The sequence below is a fragment of the Macaca thibetana genome, chromosome 8 (genome assembly GCF_024542745.1).
Source record: "Macaca thibetana thibetana isolate TM-01 chromosome 8, ASM2454274v1, whole genome shotgun sequence".
Classification (NCBI taxonomy): domain Eukaryota; kingdom Metazoa; phylum Chordata; class Mammalia; order Primates; family Cercopithecidae; genus Macaca; species Macaca thibetana.
Window position 1 is genome coordinate 25,355,254 of NC_065585.1, and position 20,981 is coordinate 25,376,234.

Genomic DNA, 20,981 nt, shown 5'->3' on the forward strand with positions numbered 1-20,981 from the left:
AGATTTTGGTTCCCTTGTGTTGATTCATACTCTGAATTGTGTACATGGAAATTAGAATTTACAGTAGATGCTGCAATGGTTGCTGTTTCTAATGGCGATTTGGTGGAGACAGTGTATACCCATGATATGAGGAAGAAAACTTTCCATTATATGCTTACCATTCCTACAGCAGCGTCAAATATCTCCTTGGCCATTGGACCATTTGAAATACTTGTAGATCCATACATGCATGAGGTAAGTCAGAGAGCTCTCCCCTCTTACTCTTCTCCTGGCCTTTTACTGCTTTTAAAAAGATGGATATTGACTGGGTGCAGTGGCTCACGCCTGTAATCCCAGCACTTTGGGAGGCCAAGGCATGCGGATCACGAGGTCGGGAGATCGATCCTGGCCAACACAGCAAAACCCGATCATTACTAAAAATACAAAAACTTAGCCAGGCATGGTGGTGGGCACCTGTAGTCCTAACTACTTGGGAGGCTGAGGCAGGAGAATGGCTTGAACCCGGGAGGCGGAGCTTGCATTGAGCTAAGATTGCGCCACTGCACTCCAGCCTGGGCAACAGCCTGAGACTCTGTCTCAAAAAATAAATAAATAAATAAGTTTCCTTATCTGATATATATAATGATGTGAATTCTTGAATGAATTTCTTTTAAAATGTTGTATTTAAATTTCAGATTATTTTCCAACAGAGTCTTAGCATTTCAAAAGAGCTTCAGTTATTTAGAGTATAGGTTGATTTCTGTAACTAATTCTGTTCATTACTAATGTCATCTTTTTGTTTATCATGTTTTTGAATGTTGTGGTCCCATCTCTGGTATGTAAAATATTGTAAATTCAAAATTAAAGAGGAAGATTTATTCTCTCTTCAACCTATACAGAGGAAAATAGACAGTTAGAAACCCAGTTAGCATACTCAGGAAGACTTCTAGTTTCTTCCCAGCACATATCTTATCATAATTCACTTATCAGTTGACAGGCCAAATAGCAGTTTTAGGCCTCCCCAAGCATGAGACTTCTGCTGATTAGAAAATGATTTATTAGTTGTTACCTCTCTTCTTTAGTCTCAACTTAGGTTTTTTTTTTTTTTTTTTTTAAAGAAATATATAAACATGTAATTTGACCATGTATATCTCAACAGCATTTCTTTTAGTCATGTGAATAAAAATTGAGGGCAGCAGGCTTTCAACGAGCACCTCAGTTTGCCTTTTATATTTTCTTTGCTGAAATTCACAGGATTTGTAAAATCACTCATGGAAAAGATTCAGGATATTTTGTGTTGGTTTTGCTTATGTTGTCTTAACAATGACTCTTTTGGGGAAGGGGGAGGGATTGCATTGGGAGTTATACCTGATGTAAATGACGAGTTGATGGGTGCAGCACAGCAACATGGCACAAGTATACATATGTAACAAACCTGCACGTTATGCACATGTACCCTACAACTTAAAGTATAATAATAATAAATAAATTAAAAAAAAAAAAAAAAAACAATGACTCTTTTGAAAGGTTTATCCACTGATAAGATTGGCATTGAACTTTATTGTCTTTGGTAACTTTAAAATCAATGTTTGATTAGTACCTATTTTGTATTTCAGAAGAATTTTTTCCTACTCTGAGTTATTGAATAGGAACAAGGCAAATGATAGTCAAGAATTGTTTTTCCTGACTTAGTCTTTCTCTGTGTCAAATACATAAGTTGTTACCTGCATTATCAGTAAATTTGCTGTCTTGTAGGTTTGTCTAAAAATGAGTCCTTTTTCTGAGGAATAGTATTTTTTATTTGCATACACAAATAAAATTATGATTAAATATCATGATTAATACAAAGGGAATGTTAATCATGATACTGTTTTGGGCCCTGATCATTAATAATACATAGATACTTTTCTCCACTCTTATGGTAGCCTCTAATCTGTTCTTTTAAATGTTATTAGAAGAATAATTTTTATGATAAATTAAAAACTTCCCTTGCCTTTATAATTCTGCAGTAATTAGAACTCTTTAGCATGGCTTTCAAGATCTTCTGTAATTTGACCCTAATAGATGTTATAGTCAAAATAGTTTACTTAGACTTCTCTGATCGTACCTTTTTTCTTCCCATCTTTGACTCTGGGATGTTCCCTTTTCCTATACCAAAAATTCCCTATTAAACTTCTGTTGAACTCAAAAAGATTACAACGGCTTCACACTCCTGCGTGAAACCTTACATGGTTGTTCTAGTCAGTGATCTGTGTCATTGTTGATGGCACTCATGTGGCATAGTATCGGGGGAACCAGCCCCCAGTATTTCAGTGTAGGTTCTTTTCTATTTTCCCTAAGTGTCAGCTGGTCTGAGAAATAAAGAGAAAGCGTACAAAAGAGACAAATTTTACAACTGGGCCTCTGGGGATGACATCACCTATTGGTAGGTTCCATGATGCCCCTTGAGCTGCAAAACCAGGAAGTTTTTATTAGGGATTTCAAAAGGGGAAGGGGGTACAAACAGGGAGTAAGTCACAAAGATGACATGCTTCAAAGGGCAATAAAAGATCACAAGGGTAGAAGGACAGAGCAAGATCACAAGGCCAGGGTGAAATTAGAATTACTGATGAGGTTCCATGTCCTGTTGGGCACGCATTGGCACTGATAAACATCTTAACAGGAAACAGGGTTCGAGAGCAGACAACTGGTCTGACTAGAATTTGCCAGGCTGGAATTTCCTAATCCTAGCAAGCCTGAGGGTACTGCAGGAGACTAGGGCGTATTTCATCCCTTATCATCAACCGCATAAGACAGACACTCCTAGAGTGGCCATTTAGAGGCCTCTCCCTGGGAATGCATTCCTTTCCCAGGGTTATTCCTTACTGGGGAAAGAATTCCGCGATATTTCTCTTATTTGCTTTCTGCAAGAAGAGAAATATGACTTTGTTCTGCCCGGCCCCACAGGCGGTCAGACTTTATGGTTATCTCCCTTGTTCCCTGGAAATTGCTGTTACCCTGTTCCTTTTTAGGATACCAAGATTTCATATTGTTCAAACACACATGTTTTACAAACAATCTGTGCAGATAATGCAATCATCACAGGGTCCTGAGGCGACATACATCCTCAGCTTACGAAGATGACGGGATTAAGAGATTAAAGACAGGCATAGGAAATTTAAGAGTATTGATTGAGGAAGTGATAAATGTCCACGAAATCTTCACAGTTTATGTTCAGAGATTGCAGTAAAGACAGGCGTAAGAAATTATAAAAGTATTAATTTGGGGAACTAATAAATGTCCATGAAATCTTCACAATTTATGTTCTTCTGCCGTGGCTTCAGCCAGTCTGTCCGTTCAGGGTCCCTGACTTCCTGCAACAGCACAGATCACAGTAAGAGATAGCATACAATAATTGTGTGACCAAAGTGAGATGTAACCTAATGAAAAAAACCAGAGTTACTATTTCTGTTGCAGGCATTTTTTAATCTCCTAACTGCCATTAAGTTTTTCTGCAGTTTTTGGTATGTAATTGAAATATTAGAGGGGGACTACAGTAATTATTTTTTATATGCAGATAATATGATTAACATTAACAGTTGATAAGATGCATTATTATAACATGCATTATTCACTAGATTAGATATTTATGAATAAGAAGTATGTTTATAATAAGCCTTTGAAATTTAAATCTTTCTTATTATGTGTACATAGGAGAAAAAATTTTAATTGAATTTGGAACCAGAGTTATATTTTAGTTGGTCTAAGCATTCCACAGACTTATAATACACCATGAATTTAATTTTTAAGTACAATTAATATTTTATAAATGTGATCAGTAAAAGTAATCACTATTTTCACATTTTCTTTCAGCATCTTGAAATTATTAAAGAATAGATTTATGAGAACATTTATTTATAATTGAGATATTTAGGAAATTTACAATATTAAAGGTAACTGTTTCATTTAGATGATCTTCCTTGCTTCTTCTTTTCAGGTTACTCATTTTTGTTTGCCCCAACTTCTTCCATTGCTGAAACATACCACATCATACCTTCATGAAGTCTTTGAATTTTATGAAGAAATTCTTACGTGTCGATACCCATACTCCTGTTTTAAGACTGTCTTCATTGATGAGGCTTATGTTGAAGTGGCTGCTTATGCTTCCATGAGCATTTTTAGGTTGGTATCTCTTCATATTTGAAATGCCTAAATTAAGGTAATGATATGAAGAAAAGTTACTGATTTTGTGGTCAATTTTAAGACGAGCTTTGACCTTTTTTCTCCAATTTAAATGTGATTGGCTTTGTAGAAAATTTGGTTTTTCAAATTTGTAAATGTAGAAAAACATGAAGACAAGAATTTTGAGATAACTCAAAAGGCTCATCTTCATCCAGAATTAACTAATATTAATATTTTCCCCATTTTAGTCTTGTTTTCGTGAATTCTTTAAAAATTGTACAAATTATTGTATGACTAGTATGAATTTTTTTCTAGCACTATTTAAAAATGTACTGATATTGTCAGAAATTTACTGATATCATCAGTGGAAAATGTTGTGTTCTTTGTTTTGAGCAAAAGTTACTAAGATGAGGAATTTTAACTAAATTTTGAAAAGATTAGAAAGCTGGGATAATTTTTTTTTCTATTTTATATCTAACTTCTGTTGTTTTAAAAGTGGAATTATTTTATTTTCACTGAATAAGTATTTATTTCTTGGTTATAATGAGCTTTCTTCTCTTTTAAATTCCAGCACGAATCTTTTACACAGTGCCATGATTATAGATGAGACACCTTTGACTAGAAGGTGTTTAGCCCAGTCCTTGGCCCAGCAGTTTTTTGGATGTTTCATATCTAGAATGTCTTGGTGAGTAACCTGAAAGTTCATACTACTGAGAAAAGAATCAAGTTTATTTTTCTTTTCTTTTCCTGCATTTAAGCTGACCTTTGCCCTAATTGTAGATAGCTAGTTTAAGAGACACTGTTCTAGATGTATTTAAAGAAAAATGATTGTAAGTTTCATCCTAACTTTTTGGACATGAAATCAATATAATCACTTCTGTGGTTTATAAGGTAAGATTTTGGTAAGACGGTGTTTTAAAGAACCAAATGAATTCTGTAAATAAAAGAACATAAATGTACAGAAAACTGTTGTTAGAATTTTGATGTCAGTGTTCAAAGCAATTGGAAATAACTTAATATTTAATGTAAAATAGTGCTCCTCTGCAGTATTAATAATTATTTAGGGATTTGCCTACTATTGCTCAGCTTTGTACCAGTTTGTTGAAAGAAATGAAAGGTATAAATGCTCTTTCTTTTCTTTTTTATTAACTTGAGGATGATTTAGAAGATAACAGAAAAATTAAGATTATAATTGTGAACATTCTATACTATATAGAGTATATAAATCTTGGTTTTCTTTTTTCGCCTGCTGGAGTGGAGAGGGCAGAGGCTAAACATAGATCTCTTGATTTGTAATTTTCCTAAATCCACATGTAGAAGTTTCATTAAAGAATAGTGCTTGGAACGTAGTAGGCAAAATATGGGTGGCTGGCTGGATGTATGGATGGATGGATGGGGTGGGTGGATGGATAGATGGATGAGTATACAAATGACTAAATGAGTGAGTGATGTTAATTGCCATTTTTCTAGAGAAAGCAACAAAAATGAATGAAGCAATTAAACTTTAGGTTTTAGAATGTCATTATTAATGGCATAATGCATGGGATTGGCAATAATAGCATGTGGACTTTTAGAATTCAACAGTATAGTCCTGACTATGAGCAAGTATTTCCCTAGAGGCAAAGACAGTAAGAACAGAGTTGGGCAGGAGGGAAGCAGCACTGTCAGAGTAGAACATATACTCTAGTAATTTATACCTGAAGCAAGACTGTAAAGCAGTCTCATAATTAATGGTAAAGGCAGGTGTGAATAAGGTATAATGAATGGGCAAGCAGAACTCAGCCAGAGGAAGTTGGGGAACCTAATGATTTGTTAATAATTTTCATTTTCTTTATGAAGGCAGGGAAATACACACTACACTTATTCCATTATCCTCTTCGACATTTTCTGAGGAGTTTTTATGATTAAAAGTAATCTGTACTTTGACTTTTTGCTCAGGTCTGATGAATGGGTGCTGAAGGGAATTTCAGGCTATATCTATGGACTTTGGATGAAAAAAACTTTTGGTGTTAATGAATACCGCCATTGGATTAAAGAGGTAATGACAGCTAGATCCCTCATCCACTTACAAGTCAGTAAGACTGTTAATGTTCTCCTGATTTCCAGGTCTCATGTCCTCCATGTTTAATGACTGTAAAATACTTCAAAATACTACTTGAAAATCCCTAATTTTTCCCAGCAAAATGGGAATCGATTTACTGAGAAAGACTAATGGTCTATTTTATCTAATCTCCATTGTCAACATTGGCCCCTAAAAACATTTTTTCCTCTATGGAAGAGAATATTTAAGTTCCTTAAACATCAGATTGGTTGTTAGGTATGTCCCAGCTCCTTTTAGTAGTCATTTGTAATTGTGCTTCCTAAATTTGTTTAGCTTTGTGACCTTAATCTTTCCAAGTCTCATCTGTTTCTTGAGGGCAGTCGTAGTGTCTGCCCATGGGCAGAGATTATTAGACATTATACATGTAATGTGCATGATGCTTTGCACATATTAACTGCTTATATTCTGGCTAGGCCTTGAATGCATTTGTGTTGTCATTTCATGTCTTTTTTTTTTTTTTTTTTTTTTTAACAATTTAAAGATTTGGCCAAAAATATAACATCAATTGTATTTTACTTAGCACATTCTGGTCATATACATAAACATTTTAATCATATCATGCTTAGTGTCTTCCTTCTCAGATGGAAAAATTGCAGCCTTTAATATCTTTATTAAACAAACCTTATCATCTTCCCCTTATTCTCATTTTACATATTATTATCATCCAAGAGTAAACTCAAGCCAAAAAGTTAATTTTTGAATACTTTAAACATCTAGAGCTATTAAGGTATTTGTACATCTATAACTGAAGGAGTCTCTTCTTTATTTCAGAAACTATTAAAGAAGAACAACAGAATAACACAACACTTAAAATGTTTCAGGCACTGTTACCAATGTTTTATAAATATTAATGAACCTAATTCTCCTAACTACCTTGCTATTATTCCCATTTTATAGATGAAGAAACTGAGGCACAGAAAGAAAGGTTAAATTATGTGGTCAAAGTATACAGCTAGTAAGTAGTAGGCCCAGGATTCTAGCTTGGCTTTTAGTTTCTTCCCTATGCTGTTTGCCACTTTTCTATACTACATCTATATTATTTAAAGCAGTTATGAGTTTCCAATGTTGCAGGAAGTCAGGGACCCCGAATGGAGGGACCAACTGGAGCTGCAGCAGAGGAACATAAATTGTGAAGATTTCATTTTAATATGGACATTTATCAGTTCCCAAATAATACTTTTATAATTTCTTATGCCTGTCTTTACTTTAATCTGTTAATCCTGTTATCTTCATAAGCTGAGGATGTACGTCACCTCAGGACCACTGTGATAATTGTGTTAACTGTACAAATTGATTGTGAAACCTGTGTTTGAACAAAATGAAATCAGTGCACCTTGAAAAAGAACAGAATAACAGTGATTTTTTAGGGAACAAGGGAAGACAACCATGAGGTGTGACTGCCTGTGGGGTCGGGCAAAAAGAGCCATATTTTTATTCTTGCAGAGAGCCTATAAACAGACATGCAAGTAGGGAAGATATCGCTAAATTCTTTTTGTAGCAAGGAATATTAATATTAATACCCTGGGAAAGGAATGCATTCCTGTGGGGGGAGGTCTATAAACGGCCACTCTGGGAACGTCTGTCTTATGTGGTTGAGATAAGGACTGGGATATGCCCTGGTCTCCTGCAGGACCCCCAGGCTTACTAGGGTGGGGAAAAATTCCGCCCTGGTAAATTTGTGGTCAAACTGGTTCTCTGTTCTCGGACCCTGTTTTCTCTTATTTAAGATGTTTATCAAGACAATACATGCACTGCTGAGCGTAGACCCTTATCAGTAGTTCTGCTTTTGCCCTTTGCCTTGTGACCTTTGTTGGACCCTTATCAGTAGTTCTGCTTTTGCCTTTTGTGCTATTCCCTCAGAAGCATATGATCTTTGTTAGACCCTTACTAGCCTTTTGCCCTTTGACGCATGTGATCTTTGTACCTACTCCCTGTTCTTACACTCCCTCCCCTTTTAAAACCCTTAATAAAAACTTGCTGGTCTGAGACTCAGGTCGGCATCATAGTCCTACTGATACGTGATGTCACCCTCGGCGGCCCAGCTGTAAAATTCTTCTCTTTATACTGTCTCTCTTTATTTCTCAGCCGGCCGACACTTACGGAAAATAGAAAGAACCTATGTTGAAATATTGAAGGCGGGTTCCCCCAATATTCCAGCACAATTGTGGTAGTGTTTTTTTTTCACTTATGCTTTTCTTTTTTTTTGAGACGGAGTCTCACTCTGTTGCCCAGGCTGTAGTGCAGTGGCACAATCTTGGCTCACTGCAACCTCTGCGTCTGGGTTTAAGTGATTCTTCTACCTTAGCCTCCTGAGAGCTGGAATTATAGGCACCTGCCATCATGCCCGGCTAATTGTTTGTATTTTTAGTAGAGACGTGGTTTTACCATGTTGGCCAGGATGGTCTCAAACTCCGGACCTCATGATCCACTCGCCTCAGCTTCCCGAAGTGCTGGGATGGATTACAGGTGTGAGCCACTGTGCCCACCTTCACTTATGTTTTTTTTTATTTTAATTAACCAGGCATGGTGGCATGTGCCTGTAGTTCCAGCTTCTTGGAAGGCTGAGGTGGGAGGATCACCTAAGCCGAGGTGGGAGGATCACCTATGCCAAGGTGGTTAAGGCTGCGGTAAGCCATAATCAGCTACTGAACTCCAGCCTGGGTTACAGAGTAAAACCCTGTCTCAAAACAAAACAAAAAACAACCCCCTGCACCCTGCTTTTTTTTTTTTCTGTTTAAAAAAAAAATCCCTTTTTTTAAAGTTCGATTTATGTCATGTTAGAGAAGACTGGAGAAGTTTAAAATGATGGATTCCTGACATAATTTATTCCCATTCCTTTTTACTCGCCTGAATTCCTTGAAGCAAAATACAGAGAAGGAAAAAATAAACTTGGAGACAGCTCAGAGAGATTGAGAGCAGCCATAAGAAAAAGTTGCCAGGCTGCTGTCCAGCCCTGAAGTCACAAAGTAGGGAAGTCTTTGGCTTTTGTCATTCTGCCAGCTACATGGGCTGCTTTATTTATAAGAACATAAACTACTCTTTAAATACATTTCACTTATTTTAAGAAATTTACATCTGATTTTAGGAAATGAGAATTCAGTTTAATTCTAAAATTTGGTATGTAAAAAAATGTTACTTTACAAATTTTACTGACTCCTATTTTTATATATTTTTTAGGAGCTAGACAGAATTGTGGCATATGAACTGAAAACTGGTGGAGTTTTACTACATCCCATATTTGGTGGAGGAAAAGAGAAGGATAAGTATGTTTATTGTTCAGAGATGATATTATAAATCTTGACTATATATGAAAATTATTTCATTTAAGAGCTAAATAGTATTTCATTGTACCTCAGAATTTAACCTTTTTGTTTATTGCTGTCCTTTGCTAAAGCTTACAAACTCATAAAGCTCTTAAGGTTGGAAGTAATAAGTAAAATATAAAAATAATTTTTAAAATGTCAGATTGATTAAAGTATTTTAAGTTTTAATATGCCACATTTAAAAAAAAAATTTATTGTTTTTTTAAGTGAGATCTCACATTGTTACCCAGGCTGATCTCAAACTCTTGGGCTCAAGCAATCCTCCTGCCTTAACCAATATGCTACATTTTGAAGGAGATGTGTGATACCACTTGCCATAGTTTGTTTATGCTACTATAACAAAGTACCACAGACTGGGCAATAATATAAACAATAGAAATTTACTTCTTGTTCTGAAGGCTGGGAAGTTCCAGATTGAGGCACTGGGAGGATTGGTGTCTGGTGAGGGCTGCTCTCCGCACCTAGTTGGCACCTAGTCGCTGCGTCCTCCAGCGGGGAAGAATGTTGTGTCCTCACAAGGTGGAAGGGATGGCAGGGCAAGAGAACACTCCCTTCAGCCTGGAGCCTTTTTATGAGGGCGCTAATCCCATTTATGAGGGTAGATCCCTGATGACTTAATCACATCCCAAAGGCCACCCCTCTTAAAACTGTTGCATTGGGGTTTAAGTTTCAATATGAATTTTGGAGGGGGCACCATCATTCAAACAAACCATAGCACCACTCGTACACTGTGAGAGTATAGTTCAATACAGTGTTTCTGATGGGGAATTTAGTGTGGTACTAATCAGAATTGTACAATGGGTAATTTTTAGATGCAGCAATTCTTCTAGGTATGTGATCATGTAGATATTCTTGTGGCCCAGCATGGGAGCTTATACCTGTAACCCCAGCACTTTGGGAGGCTGGGCAGGTGGACCACCAGAGTTCAGGAGTTTGACACCAGCCTGGCCAACATGACAAAACCCCATCTCTACCAAAAAATACAAAAATTAGCCAGGCATGGTGGCGGGTGCCTGGTCCGAACTACTCCGGAGGCTGAGGCAAGAGAATCGCTTGAACCCAGGAGGCAGAGGTTGCAGTGAGCCTAGATTGTGCCACTGCACTTCGACCTGGGGACAAGAGGGAGACTCTATCCGCTCCCCCCCCAAAAAGAAATTCTTCTTCTAGGCATTTATCATACAGAAATATTTGCACATGTGTAAATAGATATTCACCATAGCATTATTTTGTCTAGTGATAATTTGTAAACAACTTAAATGTTCATGTATGTCATAAATATTTTCTAGACTATCTTTCTCTAAATGTATGATCCTTTTCATTATGTCAAAAATTTTTATTTTTACATAGTCATTGTGGTCTTTATATCTTCCAGATTTTATATTTTTTCTTAGGAAAGTTTTTCCCATTCCAAAATTATAAAGAGAAATTTTTTCCTTCATTTCTTTTAGTACTTTTTTAATGGTTTTTGTTTTATATATATAATCAATCCTTAATATACATTTGTGCATGCTTCAGTGTTGGGATATTTATTGGAATTGCATTGATCGTATTGACAAATTTGGGGAGAATGCAAGTATTTACAGTATTGTATCTTCCCATCTAGGAGCTTGCTATTTGTTTCTTTTTATTCAGATTTTCCTTTATGTCCTTAAGTAAAACTTCATAATTTTCTTCCAGTTAAGTTTATTTTTAAATGTTTCTTAGTACTAAGGAAATTGTTTATATATTCCCATGAGGTTTTTTTGGGTATTTTCTTGATGTGGTCATGAAATTTATTGTTTATTAATAGTCAAATTTGCTGTATTAGGTAAATGTGTTTATTTTTTTTAGTCCAGCTTCCCATCTACACTTTTCAATAAAGCATCCACATACGCTGTCCTGGGAATACTACACTATGTTTCAGTGTAAAGCCCACCTTGTGATGAGATTGATTGAAAATAGGATCAGTATGGAATTTATGCTACAGGTAAGTATTAAAGTTAAGAACTTAACAATGGTAAATAAATATCTGTATGTGTGCAACCTGAATATGTTTCTGTAGAATAGGAGTCAGGACATCTGGATATATAGTTTTGTCTGCCCACTAAGCAACCTGTGCTTTATATTTGCATTTCCTCAGATGTAGAATGGATATCAATACCAGAACAACTTAGCACATGATTTTTATGAAGACAGAATGTAGTGGTTGGGCATGGCATCTCATGCCTATAATCCCAGCACTTTGGGAGGCTGAGGTGGGATGATTGCTTGAGGCCAGGTGTTCGAGACTAGCCTGGGCAATGTAATAAGACCCCATCTAAAAAAAATTTATATTACAAAGTCAGGCATAGTGGCATGATTCTGTAGTCCCACCTTCTTGGGAGGTGGAGGCAGGAGGATTGCTTGAGTCCAGGAGGTTGAAGCGGCAGTGAGCTATGACTGTGCCACTTCACACCAGCCTGGGTGACAGAGCGAGACTCTGTCTCAAGAGAAAAAAAAAATTAGAATTGTCGGGATGAAAGTAAAACATATCTATGCATATGAATTTGTGTTCTGCATTATATTAAGGATGAAATGCCACTTTAAACTGTTTTCAATAGAAAAATGTAAACCAATATAAAAAATGTTTGTTTTTGCTATTGCTAAATTTTGCCATATATTTTAAGCAAGTTTCAGTGTAAATAGTTGTGATTTAGTAGTTGAGAGTGGAAACCAAATGTTCAGCCATTTTTTTTCATTGATAACATTCTTAGAGGCAGGTAAAAAATAATTTTTTTAAAGCATTTTAAGTTTGCTATAAAGTTCAGTTTCTTTAATCTTTCTTTCACCTTGCCTTTTTTTTGGTTTGTTTTGTTTGTTTTTTGAGATAGGGTCTTACTCTGTTGCCCAGGCTGGAGTGCAGTGGTGCAGTCACGGCCCACTGCAGCCTTGATCTCCCAGGCTCAAGGGATCCTCTCATCTTTCTCAGCCTCCTGAGTTGCTGGGACTATAAGCATGCACCATCACCCCTGGCTAATTTTTGTATTGTTTGTAGAGATGGGGTTTCACCATGTTGCCCAGTCTGGTTTCAAACTCCTGGGCTCAAGCTACCCACCTACTTTGGTCTGTCAAAGTGCTGGGATTACAGGCATGAGCCACCGCACCCAGCCTTTAGAATGAAGAACAGAAACATTAAATGAGAGATGGTCCATAAAGAGCCACTCAGGCTTTGGAGTAGTATAAATCCTGATGAGTATCATTAACTTCTTAATTTCTAGCTTCTATGTAAACTCGTAACACAATAAATTATTGGTATTATGTAGGCACCAGCCCCACAGGGTTGGTGGGTTTTTCTCTCCGTGTGCAGAGACAAGAGATCATAGAAATAAAGACACAAGACCAAGAGATAAAAGACAGCTGGGCCTGAGGGACCACTACCACCAAGACACGGAGACCAGTAGTGGCCCCGAATGCCTGGCTGTGCTGTTATTTGTTGGATACAAAGCAAAAGGGGGCAGGGTAAAGAGTGTGAGTCATCTCCAATGATTGATAAGGTCATGTGAGTCACATGTCCACCAGACAGGGGTCCCTTCCCTGTTAGGTAGCCAAGGCGGAGAGAGAGAGGACAGCTTACATCATTATTTCTTCTATGCTCTTTTCAGAAAAGTCAGAGACTTTAATACTTTCACTAATTTTGCTACTGCTATCTAGAGGGTGGAGCCAGGTGGGCGGAGCCAGGTGTACGGAATGGAACATGAAAGTGAAACAGGAGCATGACTGCTGAAGCACAGCATCACAGGGAGACGGTTAGGCCGCTGGATAACTGCGGGCGGGCCTGATGGATGTCAAGGCCCTCCACAAGAGGTGGTAGAGCAGAGTCTTCTCTAAACTCCCCCGGGGAAAGGGAGACTCCCTTTCCCAGTCTGCTAAGTAGCGGGTGCTTTTCCTTGGCACTGACGCCACTGCTAGACCATGGTCTGCTTGGTAGTAGGCGTCTTCCCAGACACTGGTGTTACCGCTAGATCAAGGAGCTCTCTAGTGGCCCTGTCCGGGCATGACAGAGGCTCACATTCTTGTCTTCTGGTCACTTCTCACTGTGCCCCTTCAGCTCCTATCTCTGTATGGCCTGGTTTTTCCTAGCTTATAATTGTAGAGCAAGGATTATTATAATATTGGAATAAAGAGTAATTGCTACAAACTAATGATTAATGATATTCATATATAATCGTATCTATGATCTATATCTAGTATAACTATTCTTATTTTATCTATTTTCTTTATTATACTGGAACAGCTCGTGCCCTTGGTCTCTTGCTTTGGCACCTGGGTGACTTGCCGCCCACAGTATTATATACTTACTGTAATTCTTAATGAACAGTATTATGCAGTATATCATTAACATTCAATAATGTTTATATGAAGAATGGTTTTGTATTCTGGCTGCTTATATCTTTGCATATTTCTGTTGCTGGTAGTCTTTAGAATAATCTATGTAATAGTGAAATTATTGTCTTCTATAATTGACTATAATAAAGTTATAGTGCGAAGTGAGTATTCTATATAATTGAAAAGAATCTGTTATATGAACTTACTAAATGATTTTATCCTTACAGGTTTTCAATAAACTGCTAAGTCTGGCTAGTACTGCTTCATCTCAGAAGTTCCAGTCACATATGTGGAGTCAGATGTTGGTTTCCACATCTGGGTTTTTGAAATCCATTTCAAATGTCTCTGGCAAAGATATTCAGCCATTAATAAAGCAGTGGGTGTATCCTTTTCAATAGCAGTTCAACAAAGTGGGGAAGGGAATAAGGTATATGTGCAAGGGGAAGATGGAAGGAGAGGTTTGAGGGAGACTAAAGGAAGTATGAACTGTTTATATTTCTAAACAGTGGTAGAAATAATGATGAACTGTGGATTGTTTCATCTGAGATTCCTACTAGACATTAAGGTCCACACACGTATGTTTATATTTGTAAAGTTTGGCATATTTTAAAGTATTTTCTAGTGAGTAAAGACTATGTGAGTAAAAAAACTGGTTTGATGGTAGGATAGGTAAGTAATCTGCCAGAGAGGCCTGTAGAATTACTTGTGAGGTGCAGTAGTTTGGTGACTTGTGGATGTAGTTAGGGGTTGGCACAATTGGAGTGGTATCTTGGAATTTTGCAATTTTTGCATTTTTCACTTTATTATATTAATAACCTTGTATAGTGGTTCTGCTTCTTTCAAAACACAAATTTGTCAGTGTTTCAGAAATTTTATTTAAATCTGGGAAAGCATTTTTCACAAGTACTTTGAATACTTTGCGACCTGATTTACAGCAGAGTATGCTCTCAAACTTTGAACTGGTGGGAATGCACTTGAAAATTACTAATACCAAGATGGATAATTTATTTTGTTTAGTACATATTCACTTTTGTATGTAAAATTTCCTTTACAATTCTTCAGAGATCAGAGTGGAGTGGTAAAATTTTATGGAAGTTTTGCATTTAATAGAAAACGAAATGTCTTGGAATTGGAAATAAAACAGGACTATACATCTCCTGGAACTCAGAAATATGTGGTAAGTGTTTTTCCAAAATGGCCTTTGTACTGCTATCTCCTCAGTTTCAATAGAAGAGGGACTTAGGGATGGGTTACTACTTAGAAATTAATGAGATTTTGTTTGCAGAGGATAATTTGTGAAAACATTGGCTTTGTCAAAGAAGGGAAGTGGAGGTACAGAGATATCAGGGGACTCAGAATCTTCCAGTTGCCCTCTTTGGCACCAATTGCCTATCTAGGTCTCCAGATACTCATTTTGTGTAATATCATTTTATATCTTGATTTATATTTCTCTGTACACATAAGCATACATATTGGTATTTTTTAAATCACATCTCTGAACAGTGTGTTGTTTTTTTAAAAAGGGACCACTTAAAGTGACAGTGCAGGAGTTAGATGGATCCTTCAATCATACGCTGCAAATTGAAGAAAACAGCCTTAAACACGATATACCCTGCCATTCCAAAAGTAGAAGGTAGGCATTACATAATAACTATAAATTGAAGGGTAAACTACAAATCTCACAGACTAAAATGCCAAAATAAAAATTCTGTTGTATACCTAATTTTTAAAAATTATACTTTAAGTTGTGGGATACATGTACAGAACGTGCAGGTTTGTTTCATAGGTATATACGTGCCATGGTGGTTTGCTGCACCCATCAACCCGTCATCTGCATTAGGTATATCTCCTAATGCTATTCCTCCCCTAGACCCCGACCGCCCAACAGGCCCTGGTGTGTGATGTTCCGCTGCCTGTGTCCTTGTGTTCTCATTGTTCAACTCCCACTTATGAGTGAGAACATGTGGTGTTTGGTTTTCTGTTCCTGTGTTAGTTTGCTGAGAATGATGGTTTCCAGCTTCATCCATGTCCCTGCAAAGGACATGAACTCATTCTTTTTTATGGCTGCATAGTATTCTATGGTATATATGTGCCACGTTTTCTTTATCCAGTTTATCATTGATGGGCATTTGGGTTGGTTCCCAGTCTTTGCTATTGTGAACAGTGCTGCTATAAACATATGTCCATGTGTCTTTATAGGAGAATGATTTATAATCCTTTGGGTAATACCCAGTAATGGGATTTCTGGGTCAAATGGTATTTCTGGTTCTAGATCCTTGAGGAATTGCCACACTGCCTTCCACAATAGTCGAACTAATTTACACTTCCACCAACAGTGTAAAAGCATTCCTATTTCTCCACATCCTCTCTAGCATCTGCTGTTTCCTGACTTTTTAATGATGGCCATTCTAACTGGCGTGAGATGGTATCTCATTATGGTTTTGATTTGCGTTTCTCTAATGACCAGTGATGATGAGCTTTTTTTCATGTTTGTTCCCGCATAAATGTCTTCTTTTGAGAAGTGTCTGTTCATATCCTTAACCCACTTTTGATGGGGTTGGTTTTTTTCTTGTAAGTTTAAGTTCCTTGTAGATTCTGGATATTAGCCCTTTGTCAGATGGATAGATTGCAAAAATTTTCTCCCATTCTGTAGGTTGCCTGTTCACTCTAATGGTAGCTTCTTTACCTGTGCAGAAGCTCTTTAGTTTCATTAGATCCCATTTGTCAATTTTGACTTTTGTTGCCAATACTTTTGGTGTTTTAGTCATAAAGCCTTTGCCCATGCCTATGTCCTGAATGGTATTACCTAGGTTTTCTTCTGGGGTTTTTGTGGTTTTAGGTATACCTAATTTTTTTAGACAGAGTCTTGCTCTGCCGCCCAGGCTGGAGTGCAGTGGCGTGATCTCAGCTCATTGCAATCTCCGCCTCCTGGTTCAAGCAATTCTCCTGCATCAGCCTCCTGAGTAGCAGGGATTACAGGCACCTGCCACCACCCCCTGCTACTTTTTGTATTTTTAGTAGTGACGGGGTTTCATCATGTTAACCAAGCTGGTCTTGAACTCCTGACCTCAGATGATCCGCCCACCTCGGCCTCCCAAAGTGCTGGGATTACGGGCATGAGCCACCATGCCCAGCCTATGTATACCTACTTTTTTAGGTAGAGAACATGCTATCAGATATCTTTTTTTCCTCATTTTACTTCCAGTTAGTATTACCAAACATTCTTTGTTTGCTTGCCTTCTTGATGACATTTTTATCTTTAGAATTAAATAACAATTTTTTAACATTTAGCTTTAAGAATCCTCATTTTGTTGGAAGGTAGAGGCTGAGGGGTGAGAATGGAAGTTCGAGTTTTTGGTACTAGAAAAAAATTCAAGACAAATAGGTTCATTCTTACTAGTCTTGTTGGATCAATACCTACAGGAAATATTAGAAAAAATGGTGATTGAAGGGAAAGAGCTCAATATGTCATGAAAAGCCTCTGCATCTTGCTGTGTCTTTTTTGCTTTTTTCTCTATATTATCATGCCCCTTCAGAATCTTCTCGATGTATTTCAAAGGCAAATTCCCACTTTTCTTTAATATATTTTTCAGTTACCACTTATTTGGCACAACAATTAGTATGTACTCTGAATAGTGAGAGATGAGAACATGTCTGTGCTTTGCTGGAGAAATACGAACTTTCAGGAACAGAAGTGTTATACTCATGACTGTGTTTAGTTCACTCAGATAGATGAGAGTGTCTGTTGACTTTGAAGTCCTTTAAAGAACTTGATTCTGAAATCTTACAGTCATTCTTACTCTGAGAAAATTCTTCCTTAAATCAGAGTGAGTTACTTATTTCTTTTTGTCCTATCCGCCTTGGAAATTGGTAACATTTGATTGCTATTCTCAGGTTTTTTTCTCTGTAATAACAGAATGTCATTTGAGTATTCTCTGGTATGAGGAACACAGGAAAACTTTTCTCCGTGCCTGTTTTTATTTGCCCTTCCCCAGTTAACATAAAAACAGTTGCTTTTGTTTTTGCTTATCTTGAATCTTGTGCATATTAATTGGTTCTACATATGATCAGTACTCTTACGATACTTTATTAGTTAATTCATGTAGGACAGAACTTTGCATATATGCAGCAGACAACTCAGAATTATTCGTTTCCCATTTCAAGCCTGATCCTTTTTCTATTTAAGAGTTTTCTTTACTGATATATCCCCTTTTCTATACAAAATTGCAGCTACCAGTTCTTGGAATATATGTTTTAGGTTGACATTTTATTATATATTTATGCTTCTTGTTAACATTTGATCAGGAAAATAATTTGATATTTACTTGATTCCCACCAGCTTTTAAATAAACACTTTGTTCTAGTTAAATTTTATTACATTTGATAGCCATTTTTCCTAAGGATAGCTTTCAATGTGGTGTGAAATCCTTTATTTGAACTTTAGCTGCTGTTAATCTCCATTCAGAATTAGAAATCTCACAGTTTTCTAACCTACTTTTTCTTAAACGTAGGAATAAAAAGAAAAAAATCCCACTGATGAATGGGGAGGAAGTTGACATGGATCTTTCTGCAATGGAGTAAGTTAGTTAACTTAAATATAAGGTTATAATTTTTCTGCATTCTCATTTGTCTACTTCATTATGCATATGTAAAAGCATGTAACTGTCCTCCAGATGAGTGCTTTAAAATTTTTTTTAATAGAAACCCTATGTTAAAACAGTTTATGTAAAATCATAACTAATCAAAGAGATAAAAATAAGTCTGCAGAGCCTAGGTGAAATTAAGAGGAAATGCATTATGGTTGAGGGGTGGGCATAACTTTGACTAGGCAGCTTTCTTGTTCTCTCTTGGTGGCCTCTAGAGCAGTGCTCAAACTATAACGTGCATGTGAATCAGTTGGGGACCTTCCCAAAATGCAGTTTCTGATCCAGTACTACACTAGTGAGGCCTGATAGTTTGCATTACTCGTGAGCTCCCTGGTGATACTGATTCTTTGTCCTTAGAACAAAGGTCTGGGGTGCCTTAAGTCTCCCTATGCTTGCGAAACAATTTAAAAACCACTGTTCTAAACTTTATGTGGTAATATTTATTGATTGACAGTGTTTTATTTTTAAATATGATATAGCTCAGACTTTCTGATTTTGCCCATTCTGTACCTGTATATTTTTTATAAAACCTCTGTAGTTATTTACTAACTTGATTGCCAGATTATCACTACTGTTTATATACAGATTATGTTCATTTGCCCTTCAAGATCAGTGTTAATTTTTTTTTTTTTTTTTTTTTTTTTTTGAGGCAGAGTCTTGCTTGATTGCCCAGGCTGAAGTGCAGTGGCACCATCTTGGCTCACTGCATGCCTGGCTGCATGCCACCATGCCTGGCTAATTTTTGTATTGTTAGTAGATTTGGGGTTTTGCCATGTTGGCCAGGTTAGCCTTGAACTCCTGACCTCAAATGATCCACCAGCCTCGACCTCCCAAAGTGCTGGGATTACAGGCATGAGCCACTGCACCCAACTGAGATCAGTGTTAATTTGATTTTTTCATAGCAAGTACTTTGCCCGTAGTAAGCACGCAATATTTGCTGAATTTGAATTAATATTACAGATGGTGTTTGTTTTTTGTTTTTTTTTTTTTGAGACGGAGTCTTGCTGTGTCGCCCAGGCTGGAGTGCAGTGGCGCGATCTCGGCTCACTGCAAGGTACAGGTGGTGTTTTTTTCATGGAAGTGTTGACATAGACTAGATGTTTTAAACAGTGTTACTTTCAGAAATACATGCAAATAAATTTGTGATATGCCTCCAAATCAGATTTCAGAACTTGCTGTTTGAAAAAGGCAATCATGAGTCTAGTATTTTTAAAAGTTTTAAGTCAGCTGAACAAGAAATTCGTCTCATTCTTTTTTTCGCCTCATATAATTACAAATCAAAATCACCAAAATAATTTCAGATGGGAAGTAAGAGATTCAGTATCCTTTGTAAAAGACAATTAATATTTTCTTATTTTTGAATGTCCTTTTAACAAGATGGATATGGATCAGACATTGTGAGAAAGTTGATATATGTTAAACATTATGAGGAATTTGTCAGTGCAGTTTTAAAAAATGAATACAGTAAAACTCCAGGCAGTCTTGAATACTACATCTAAAAGGGAACCTGGTTAATAAATGCTTTGTATTTATTTTCTAAATATGTAGATTATAAGTTTAAAAATTAAATTAAAAATAAAATTATATTTTCTTTCAGTGCCGATTCCCCTTTGCTGTGGATAAGGATAGACCCAGACATGTCAGTATTGAGAAAGGTAGAATTTGAGCAAGCTGATTTTATGTGGCAGTATCAGCTCCGGTATGAGAGAGATGTTGTTGCACAGCAGGAATCCATTTTGGCTTTGGAAAAATTCCCTACTCCAGCATCTCGGCTTGCACTCACTGATATATTAGAACAAGAGCAGTGTTTCTACAGAGTAAGAATGTCAGCTTGCTTCTGTCTTGCAAAGGTGAGATTATATATAGCATAAAGGAAATAAAGATGACTATTGTATATATTCTTTATATCTCTGAAAATAAATTAAAATTCACCTAGTCTTTAAATTTACTTGGTAGCTGATTCTTTGAAAGCTTTTGCCAAATGCTTTTAAATTAATAGGACTATTTTGAAAGAAACATGTTTTGACCTGAAAACAGATATGCAGAATAATTTTATAATTGTCAAAATGAAAAGTTAGAGATTTTAAAAATCAAAGAGAATTTTCACCATTTTGTTGAATTGTCAACCACGTTTTTAAAGTGAAGAATATATTTGGTGAGCAATTTCTTGGTTTGAGTGATGTTTTACATTAAAGTACATGAAATCTCTGTGTGCGTGTGTGTGTGTGTGTGTGTGTGTGTGTGTGTATGTATTTTGTTTTTTTAAATAAAGACAAGATCTCACAATGTTGCCCAGAATGGTCTCAAACTCTTGGGCTTGAGTGATACTTCTGCCTCAGCCCCCGACACAGCTGGGATTACAGGCATGTGCTGCCATGTTCCACTGTATTCAATTGATTGATTAATCTTAATTATCCCACTGTAATA

General features: G+C 36.7%; 1 protein-coding gene across 2 annotated transcripts in view; it reads left to right on the forward strand.

The window, feature by feature from the left end:
* Positions 1-20,981, forward strand: part of TAF2 (TATA-box binding protein associated factor 2) — a 103,484-nt gene that overhangs the window by 27,926 nt on the left and 54,577 nt on the right. For both annotated transcript variants that reach the window (XM_050802381.1, XM_050802382.1), the window contains exons 6-16: positions 3-234; positions 3,956-4,140; positions 4,712-4,825; positions 6,079-6,178; positions 9,419-9,504; positions 11,395-11,530; positions 14,136-14,290; positions 14,971-15,085; positions 15,432-15,541; positions 18,420-18,485; positions 20,152-20,404. In XM_050802381.1, coding sequence (XP_050658338.1) covers positions 3-234; positions 3,956-4,140; positions 4,712-4,825; positions 6,079-6,178; positions 9,419-9,504; positions 11,395-11,530; positions 14,136-14,290; positions 14,971-15,085; positions 15,432-15,541; positions 18,420-18,485; positions 20,152-20,404 — 1,552 coding nt within the window. The remainder of the gene's footprint in view (positions 1-2; positions 235-3,955; positions 4,141-4,711; positions 4,826-6,078; positions 6,179-9,418; positions 9,505-11,394; positions 11,531-14,135; positions 14,291-14,970; positions 15,086-15,431; positions 15,542-18,419; positions 18,486-20,151; positions 20,405-20,981) is intronic.